Consider the following 10,082-nt stretch of genomic DNA (forward strand, 5'->3'; position numbering starts at 1 on the left):
AGTTCAAAATTGAGAACGAGCGCGCAAAAGCAAATTGGATAAAGATGCCCCCAAAGCGCAGGCGCCGATAGCCCCGATTCAAACAACAACGATCACTTCAGGCTGTACGAGAAAAATTATATGTGCGAGGATATCGAAACTGGGAAAAAAAAGGACAAAAGCCGATAAAAGCTAGGGAATCTAGCTAGCTAAAAAAAAAAGAAAACAAAGTGACGGGCAGAGATAGATATACTTAAAAAATGCCTTCGGAACAGCATACGAACATTAAAGTGGCGGTGCGTGTACGGCCGTATAATGTCCGGGAATTGGAGCAGAAGCAGCGGAGTATTATCAAGGTCATGGACCGATCGGCGCTGCTCTTCGATCCCGACGAGGAGGACGACGAGTTCTTCTTTCAGGGCGCCAAGCAGCAGTATCGCGACATCACCAAGCGGATGAACAAGAAGCTGACCATGGATTTCGACCGGGTCTTTGATATCGACAGCTCCAACCAGGATTTGTTCGAGGAGTGCACGGCGCCGCTGGTCGACGCGGTGCTAAATGGGTAAGTAATGGTATAAATTATATAGAAACCCATTTAAGACATTATTTTCCAGTTACAACTGCTCGGTTTTTGTTTATGGAGCCACTGGCGCCGGCAAAACCTTCACCATGCTGGGCAGCGAGGCTCATCCCGGCCTGACCTTCCTCACCATGCAGGATCTCTTCGATAAAATCCAATCCCAGAGCGATGTGCGCAAGTTCGACGTGGGCGTATCCTATCTGGAGGTCTACAACGAGCATGTGATGAATCTCCTGACCAAATCGGGTCCTCTCAAGCTTCGTGAAGACACCAATGGCGTGGTGGTCAGCGGTCTCTGCCTCACACCCATCTACAGCGCCGAGGAGCTGCTGCGAATGTTGATGCTGGGCAACTCGCATCGCACCCAGCATCCCACGGATGCGAATGCGGAGAGCTCGCGGTCACATGCCATCTTCCAGGTGCACATCCGAATCACGGAGCGCAAGACGGACACCAAGAGGACCGTCAAGCTGAGCATGATCGATCTGGCGGGCAGCGAAAGGGCGGCCAGCACCAAGGGCATTGGAGTGCGGTTCAAGGAGGGTGCGAGCATCAACAAGAGCCTCTTGGCGCTGGGAAATTGCATTAACAAGCTGGCCGACGGGCTGAAGCACATCCCGTACCGCGACTCCAACCTGACACGCATCCTGAAGGACTCGCTGGGCGGCAATTGCCGCACCCTGATGGTGGCCAATGTCTCGATGAGCTCGCTCACCTACGAGGACACCTACAACACGCTAAAGTACGCCAGTCGGGCCAAGAAGATACGCACCACGCTAAAGCAGAATGTCTTGAAGTCCAAGATGCCCACCGAGTTCTATGTGAAGAAGATCGACGAGGTGGTGGCCGAGAACGAGCGACTCAAGGAGCGCAACAAGGCGCTGGAAGCCAAGGCCACGCAACTGGAGCGCGCCGGCAACAGTGGCTTCGATCCGCAGGAGCTCAAGTCGTGGTACAGCAAGATAGACGCTGTATATGCGGCCGCCAGGCAGCTGCAGGAGTACGTCCTTGGCATGCGCAGCAAGATCAAGAACATTAACTACCGGCAGACGCTGAAGAAGGAGCTGGAGGAGTTCCGGAAGACGATGTGCGTGGACCAGCGAGTGTGCCAGGAGGTGAGTTGCAGATCTAACTAACTAGTGTTGCTTAGAGCCCTGCATGAATGGATTCAATGATTTCAATGTTTTATATGAATCAATTAATTAGAACTTTGAGTTTAATAGAATTGAATGCATGAATGGCATGAGTTCCGAAATAATGAATAGATTCAATAAATTATTTGGATTTTTTTGTCTTATATGAATCAATTAATAAGAATTTTGAGTTTAATAGAATTGAATGGAATGAATTCTGAAATAATTCAAATGACAATTTCTTTTGAAGCAGAAAGGTCCATAATTTTGTGATTAAATCTGCCTGAATTTTATTTACTATACAGTTAACATTGACTTGTTACAAATTTTCCAGTTTTTGTTTTCAAGAAAAAATCTGGCAAATTTCAAAGGTTCATAAAAATTATTCATTCATTCATTCAATTCGAAATGAATTAAAAAAATATTCTAGCAATTTCAAAAAATTCATCAAAATTATTGATTCATTCATTCAATTCGAAATGAATTAGATTCAAACATTCTAGCAAATTCAAAAAATTCATAAAAATTATTCATTCATTTAGTCAATTCGAAATGAATTAGAAAAACATTCTAGCAAATTCCAAAAATTCATAAAAATTATTCATTCATTCATAATATTCGAAATTAATTAGAAAAACATTCAAACATTCTAGCAAATTCAAAAAAAATCATAAAAATTATTCATTTATTCAGTCAATTCGAAATGAATTAGAAAAACATTCAAACATTCTGGCAAATTCAAAAAATGCATAAAAATTATTCATTCAATTCGAAATGAATTAGAAAAACATTCAAACATTCTAGCAAATTCAAAAAATTCATAAAAATTATTCATTCATTCAGTCAATTCGAAATGAATTGAAAAACATTCAATTTATTTCACATAGAATTAAATTGAACAAATCAGAAATTTCCTGGCATACTATGATGAAACAAAAATTGAATGATTCACGCAGGGCTCTAGAGTTTGTTCGAGTTTTCAACATGTATTTAGATTTATTAAGGCTCTTGTAGCAGGATCAGTCTTAGTTCTAGTCGCCCAGCAGCTCCTTCTGCTTGCTGGCCAGCAACTTATCCGCCTCCGAGATGAAGCGGTCCGCAATGGCAGCGACTTGAGCCTGGGCGGCGAAGGCATCGTCCTTGCCCAGTTCCGGCTGCTTCTTCAGCTTGCGGATGTGCTCGTTCTGCACGCCGCGAATGGCATCGCGGTATTTGACAAACAAGGCCTTGGCATTCTTGGACAGATTCTCCCTGTGCTCCTTGGTCACCTTGGGAATGGGTATGAACAGAGTGGTGCCATCCTGCTGGGGATTCAGGTTCATGCCGCTCTTTTCGATGGCCTTCAGCACGTCGGGAATCGTTTGCGGGAAGCCGATCATGTTGACAATAATGGTCTTTGGATTTTTCCGCGAGATCTGAGCCAGTTCCTGCAGCTCGTGCTCCTGGCCATCGACCTTGATGCGCAGGGTGTCGATGGCGCCGCTGGTGGAGCGCAGCGACAGGTGCTTCACAAAGTCGTCCTTCATCTGCATCACCGACTTCTGCATCTGGCTATTTAGGCCATCCAGATTAAGGATCTCGCGCAGCTGCTGCTCATTGATTTCCACCTTGCCGGGTTTTCCCTTGCCGCCTTTTTCCTTCTTTTTGTCCTTGCCCTTTGCATAATCGCGCGCCACTTGTAGATTTTCCGCTGTTTGTGGATTATTTTGCAGGCTTAAAAGCAATCTGGGTGAGGTTTTGGTCACTCGGTTCTGGCGCAACCCTAGGGTAGCTAAATGCAGGGCATTTCGCAGCATTTTATTTAAATTTGAGCTACTTTGTTTGGTTTAAATGCGGCAGTGATTTTCGATTGGGCAGCATCAGCTGTTTTTTGAAACTCGTAGGATTATGAAAAACGTAGGGAGTGCTTACGTGACGTAAGGCTTACGTTGGCGGTTTTATTTAAAAAATAATTTATTTGTTACTAAAAAAAATAATTTATATTTCTTAAAAATATATGGTTATTGCCCATGAATTTTGGCAACCTTTTTAAAATTGTTTGTATGACATTTTTTTAAATTTTATTTGAATATTTTGTATTAGTTAGTCTTAAAAGAATATTTGATATTAAATTGTGAGGATTTTATTTAACTTTTTTTTTAATATACGTTTTTAACCATAGTAATATTATTAAATTGTTTATATTTTTAATTACAAATAATTTTGTTTAAAATTGGCAACCTTTTTAAAATTTTTTAATTTTTTTTTTTTTTTAAATTTAAATTGAAAATTATTTCTTAGTTTGTTTTATTAATAATAATATTTAATAATAAGTTGTAGTGATTTTCTTCGTTTCTTTTAAAATACTTTTTAACCATAGTGTTTGTTTATATTTTTAATGAAACCTAAATAATTTTGCATACCACATTTTCATTTGCTTTAATTGCGTTCCATACAATTAATACTATTAATTTATTTCCTAGGACTATCGTCGCTTTGCGAACTACATGAGCACGCTGACCAGCCAGATGGAGAAGTACAAGGAGGAGCTGCCCGCCTGGCTGAGTAAAATGGAGAGTGCCTACCAGGATCTGGAGAGCCTGAAGAGGGAGGTGAACAAGTCGAAGGCCTACCAGATCCTAATCGTATACGTCAAGCACAAGGATCTCGAGCTGCAGCTGACCAAGCAGAGTATCTTCAACAGCCATGTGACCGCCATCAACCAGGAGCTGGTTGAGAACCTGGACCTGATGCGGAAGTCCTTCCGGGCTGCCTGCGAGGTGCTCAACCAGACGTACGATCGCCTGGAAGATGGACAAAAGCTGACGCCGGAAATCGAGGCAGTTTTCGAAAGGCTGCTGCGGAAAATGCGGTTCGCTGACTCTGAGGCCAACACCAAAATGGCCGAGATGGATCCGATGTTGGTGCCCGAATCTCTGCGCAGTGGCCAAGAGGAAGAAGAGCCCTCCTGCAGCCTGACGGCCAGTGCCAAGAAGCGGCAAAGGCAGGCGGCCCAGAGCGACGACGATCTGCACTTGAGTATGGAGGAATTCGACAGCCAGGACACCGAGTCTGATTCGGAGGAGATGCACAGGACCTTCAAGAGGCCGCGAAATCTCAACGAGACGCAGGTTCTTGGCCCCTCCAGTAGTAGCGCCCGGAAAGCTCTCACGGCAACGGTCACCAAGCCGAGAATTGTCCACCAGCGACTGGTCAGCGATCTGATATCCGACCAGAATGTTCGTGGCGGCAACGAGAAGATCAAAAAGGGTAGGATTTTGCTCTTTAAATTTATTAAAAAATATTTATAAACTATTACGGGAAAGTTTGCATTTTTCCAAAGCATATTTCGACTAATAATAATTTATTATTGATTTAATTTTGTCAGTAATAATGTATTAAAAAATATTTATAAACCATTACGGGTTTATAATAATAATAACTTATTATTGATTTAATTTATCAGTAATAATGTATTAAAAAATATTTATAAACCATTTCGGGAAAGTTTGCAATTTTCCAAAGCATATTTCGATTAATAATAACTTATTATTGATTTAATTTATCAGTAATATAAGATGATTTACATTATGTGGCTTTTAAAATAATACTTACCGTTTTTTATTGCAGCTCTGCTTAAATCCAATCACTTTACCGCCCAAGGACTTCAGCGAACGCTGGCGGCTGCTTCTTTGGCCAAGGAGAACGTCAAATACAACGCCAACTATGTGCGCAAGAGTCCACGGGCGCTGATGGCCAAAGGTGTGTTCCATAAAATTCGATTATTTAATCCTTGATTATAATCTTCCTTTCGTTTTCCCAACAGCCCTCGCTGGCACCTCCACGCTAACGAGAAAACCACTCGGATCGTCCAGCAAGGAGCCGCCTTTGGTCAAATTCAATCGGGCAGCCTCGTTTCGCCTGAAGAAGTAGGACCACACACTTTCGTTCAGTTCGTTTAAGCTTGCGTTTGCCTTGAGTTAACCGAGACAGATCCATGTTCAAACTAACAATAGCTATAACCATAGATATAGATAGTACACTAACCCCACCAACCTTTAGCCCCATTTCACTTTTTCAGTTCAGTTTTGACCCATTACTTTAACCTTGAATTTATTTATGTACTTTTTTATATATGTTTTGATAAGTTGGAAAGAAAGCCTTGCGTTACGCGCTATATCTAAAAATATACAGCCGTTTCCTTGCCCTCATCCAGATTGTGTCTGTCTCGGCGGTAGAGGATTTCATTGTCAGGCCAGGATTGGGAATTGGACAACCGGCTGCTGCCGCCGCTTCGATGAGGAGCCAGTCCCAGGAGTCCCAGCAGCATGTAGAGCAGGGCACCTAAGTTTACGCCCAGCAGGAGCAGTCCCGGTGCCAGCAGGGGATTCAGAATGGACAAGATGGCAGCTGGTGGCGAAGGAGCAGCCCATGCAGCCGTAGAAACCCCATCGTAACCGTACTCCACTCGTCGCCAGGGTTTCTTGTCGCCTGCAGGAGGCCTTTGCTGCTGCTCCAGTCCCACCTCCGCTGGTAAATCCAAGTCCTGTCGCTTGCTCTCGGCCACCGGAGTGTAGCGGGGCACAAATGCCTGCTCCGCTGGGATCTTACCCTCACCCACTCCACCCACTGATCCACTCGCGCCGGCCAGACAGGCAATAAAGATAACCGACAGCCACATATCTTCTGTTTGCTATTTCGGGTTTGTTTTTCTCGCCGGCCGGCTGCAATCTTATATATAGCCACTTGTTGCTCGCCAAGGGCAAGAAGCGTATCGTGTGGGTCTTTTGAGATGTCAACAGGTTGTCAGGTTGTCGGTTTTTCGTTTTACAATGGTCATATATTTATATTTGTATAGTTAATAGTTAGAATAATGCATATAAAAGTTTAACTTAAGGTATTTGATTTTTGATCTCTGCTGTTTTATCAATTATGTATGGTACTTATTCCGTCACTCTGTAGATTTATAACAATGATCTTAAGGTATCAAAAGGTTATTGTCCGTGAACAAGTACAATGAGCATATATATTTTTATTTGTATAGTTAATAGTTAGAATAATGCATTTAAAAGTTTAACTTAAGGTATCATATTTGATCTCTGCTGTTTTATCAATTATGTATGGTACTTAACCCGTCACTCTGTAGATTTATAACAATGCAATTGCCGATCTTAAGGTATCAAAAGGTTATTGTCCGTGAACAAGTACAATGTATATTTAAGGTAGTCGTTTTTCCACCCGGTCTAGTTAAGCCGCTGCGCCTTGAGGAGCACCTGGGGCTGTTCGATCTCCGTCTTGGACTGCACCAGCTTCAGTTCCCGTTCGGCTGCCTTCACGGGACCGTTTCCACCATTCGGCAAGGCGGCCACCGTGCGTTTGATCACCGCCTGCAAACTGGCGATGGTTTTCTCAAAGACACTGGCCATATCCTTGCTGTCATGACTGTGGGCCAGGAAGAGGGAGGCGAAGAGATCCCCGGTGCCGGTGAAGACCAGATCCTTGCCGCCCTGCTTCGGAATATCGATGGCCAAACGGGGTCCGTTCACCTGGCTCAGGAAGGCCCGCAAAACGCCGGGCTGGCCAAGATCACTGCTGGAGATGACCACCGTTTTGATGCCACGCTTGTGGAACCAATCCATTGCCTCCCAAACGGCCGCCTCGCTGCGAACCTCCTTCTCTGTGAGCAGCTCCACTTCGTATTGGTTTGGAGTGAGGATGTCTGCCAAGGGAATGATCTCATCCCGATACACTGGAAGCAGCTCCTTGGGCACATACAGCTGCCCATTGTCGCCCATCACGGGATCACAGACGTACACCAGGCCGGGATTAGCCTGTCGCAGCTTCTTCACAATGTGGCCCACCTGTCGCAGGAATAGGGGATTCCCAATGTAGCCGGTCAACAGATGCGAGTAGAGCGGCAGCAGCTCGTTCTCCTCCAGACCCTCGAAAATGGTGGCTAAAAGGAATCAAAGTTAGTACGGATAATGAAAGACATAGACAGTTTCAAGCCCACAGATATTATAATAAAATATTTTAACATACTAAGGAACATTTTAAAATGGTGGCTAAAAGGAATTAAAGTTACTACGGATAATGAAAGATATAGTTTCAAGCCCACAGATATTAAAATAAAATATTTCCACATAATAAGAAATATTTTAAAATTATTGTATAGCTAATTCTTAAAACCTTAAAACCTTTTTTTTCAATTCTTAATAGAAAGATCTTGAAATTCTTGAAATTATTTTGATATGTGTATTCAATACATTGGGTTACCGTTAGCTAATCATTAGTATCATTTAAATTATAAATTAAATTCTTGAAATTATTTTGATATACATACATATGTATTCAATATATTGGGTTACCGTAATCGTCAGTATCATTTACATTTATAAATCTGTGGATTCTGGTTGACCTTACCCAATTCCTTCTCGTTGGAAACGGGACCCTTGAAGGTCTTATAGCCGGTATGGTTGGAGAACTGGACCGAGTTCAGTGGGTCCACATCGAAGCCCAGCAACTATAAATAGACGATTAATTAGCCAAAGTGAGTGGAAAATTTTCGAGAGATAAAAATTAAAATAACTGACCTGCAATGGATAGGTGGCCACCTTGTTTCCCACATATCCGTGCACCACATGGCTCTGGATGGACAATACCCGCTTTATTCCCGAAGATGTGGATTCTGCCATTTTCTCCGCGCTTTTCCTAACAACTTTCCGCGTCGAGTGACCACCGATCAATGAGCGAATGAAGCTACTGGGTCTACAAGTCACACACGCACACAGAGATAGCTTATAACCATGTTATCAGCGAGGGAGCGGGAATTCATAGCTTCTCCGGGCTGATAACCGATGGCTGATAACCGGCGAGTGCAGACTGAGCGGGTAAACAGTGAACGGACTTCGCGTAAACAAAATATAAGAGATTGGACACCTATTAGATTAACGAGTCGTCATTGCCCGGCCTTGGAATGCTATCAAATCCATTACAACACCCCCTTTTATCGCCACCCCACATGATGCAGTGTTACCAGGTGGTCATGGAGCAATCAGATGTGGATAATCATCGGTTCAAACTATCGACCTAACTAGAAAATTGATCTGGTTCCGTTACGGAATAACGGTTCTTTTTAGAAAATAATAGATTTAAAAATGTTGATATTTTATTTAAATAGTTACATTTTCTCTTTCTTTCTTATTTTTTACTGTAGCTTATTATATATTAAGATTACTTTTTAAATCATGAAAAATAATTTAGACTTACTTTCGAATTTGGCAGCTAAAGTACTTCCTTATTAAAGTCATTACAATCTGATTTCTAATCCAATGACAGTATAATTGTAATCGAGTATTACTATAAATTTCCTTATAAAGCCGAAAGAAATATATAATTTAAAGCCAAAAACATGAAAATTATTACAAGCTCTTCATTTTTTAAAATTAATTTCTTTTAAAATCCCTTGGAAAATACACTTATGTTTTTGATATGTGTTTAAAACCAATTTATTTTCTGATTTAAGTGCTTTGTACAGTAAATTTATTAAAACAGGAATGACAAAATGAGTTAGATCTCCCGGAAGTAGTCAAAACTAATCCGAGCATTCAAGTTTTCTTTTGGATTTTCTGATCACTGATGACAATTTGGTTTACATTTTATTTTTGGTTGTACATTTTGGTAGCCAGCCGTTTTCAAAGGTTAGAAATACATATAGATATAAAGACCGGAATACAGGTTGTAAATCACGCAATACAAATACGGAGCAGTACAAAAGGCCTGGTCAAAAGGCAGTTAACATATAGGGGAAAAGGTGGATGTGCTTTATAAGCAATACCAGGATTGGTCACCTCCTCCTTTTAGCTCGTTTGCCACTGAAATTATAGGGATTGTTAGTTAGGGAACTTGAGGAATGTGTTTCTTTTTAGGTAGTATCACCCTTAAATTGGACTGCCCTTGACCCTGGCGGGCGGCCTCCTCCTCCCGGCGCTGCATTTCCTCGGATCTTTGCTGCTGCCGCCTAACGCTATCCGGATTTTTAATGCCCCGATGTTCGTTCTCCTGGCGACGCTTTTCCGCCGCATCCAACTGCTGCTGCCGGCGCTCCTCCTGGAAAAATCACACAGGTTTTTACAAAGTCTTCATTTGGTTTTCAAGACTTACAGGCGATGGCATCAGGTTGGTTTCCTCGGCACTTTGGCCGCAGCAGGATAGACAGACTCCCATTACGTTAAAAATTAATTATATACTATTTTTTAAGGCGTTTTGTTAGGTTTTTCGGAATAAATAGGGCTTCTTTAAAAAATTTGCGTAGTTTTCGCCCTCCTTTTTCACCCTTTGTTTTGCTGTCACAGCTGATTCGTTAACAGCGTGCTGTTATGTTAATTTTCCGTGCTGTTAGGCGCAAC

General features: G+C 42.3%; 5 protein-coding genes across 5 annotated transcripts; 1 reads left to right on the plus strand and 4 right to left on the minus strand.

Annotated features, from left to right (window-relative positions):
• Position 1: 1 nt before the first annotated feature.
• Positions 2-5,885, plus strand: Klp67A (Kinesin-like protein at 67A). Its single transcript, XM_017149963.3, has 5 exons — positions 2-544; positions 597-1,677; positions 4,158-4,944; positions 5,305-5,436; positions 5,501-5,885. The coding sequence occupies exons 1-5, from the start codon at positions 240-242 to the stop codon at positions 5,605-5,607; spliced, it is 2,412 nt and encodes an 803-aa protein (XP_017005452.2). The 5' UTR covers positions 2-239; the 3' UTR covers positions 5,608-5,885.
• mRRF1 (mitochondrial ribosome recycling factor 1) lies at positions 2,635-3,561 on the minus strand. The gene has a single exon (XM_017149969.3). It carries the CDS (start codon positions 3,489-3,491, stop codon positions 2,727-2,729), a length of 765 nt encoding a protein of 254 aa, XP_017005458.2. The 5' UTR covers positions 3,492-3,561; the 3' UTR covers positions 2,635-2,726.
• Positions 5,773-6,565, minus strand: LOC108063048 (uncharacterized). Its single transcript, XM_017149977.3, has one exon. It carries the CDS (start codon positions 6,353-6,355, stop codon positions 5,855-5,857), a length of 501 nt encoding a protein of 166 aa, XP_017005466.3. The 5' UTR covers positions 6,356-6,565; the 3' UTR covers positions 5,773-5,854.
• Pdxk (pyridoxal kinase) lies at positions 6,486-9,078 on the minus strand. The gene is made up of 4 exons (XM_017149968.3): positions 8,944-9,078; positions 8,268-8,442; positions 8,098-8,197; positions 6,486-7,630 (listed from the first exon to the last, which is right to left on the minus strand). The coding sequence occupies exons 1-4, from the start codon at positions 8,982-8,984 to the stop codon at positions 6,918-6,920; spliced, it is 1,029 nt and encodes a 342-aa protein (XP_017005457.3). The 5' UTR covers positions 8,985-9,078; the 3' UTR covers positions 6,486-6,917.
• A 121-nt stretch (positions 9,079-9,199) lies between these two features.
• Positions 9,200-10,082, minus strand: Svip (small VCP interacting protein). Its single transcript, XM_070215167.1, has 4 exons — positions 9,838-10,082; positions 9,613-9,783; positions 9,512-9,548; positions 9,200-9,453 (listed from the first exon to the last, which is right to left on the minus strand). The coding sequence occupies exons 1-3, from the start codon at positions 9,898-9,900 to the stop codon at positions 9,534-9,536; spliced, it is 249 nt and encodes an 82-aa protein (XP_070071268.1). The 5' UTR covers positions 9,901-10,082; the 3' UTR covers positions 9,200-9,453; positions 9,512-9,533.

This window comes from Drosophila takahashii, chromosome 3L (assembly GCF_030179915.1).
Source record: "Drosophila takahashii strain IR98-3 E-12201 chromosome 3L, DtakHiC1v2, whole genome shotgun sequence".
NCBI lineage: Eukaryota > Metazoa > Arthropoda > Insecta > Diptera > Drosophilidae > Drosophila > Drosophila takahashii.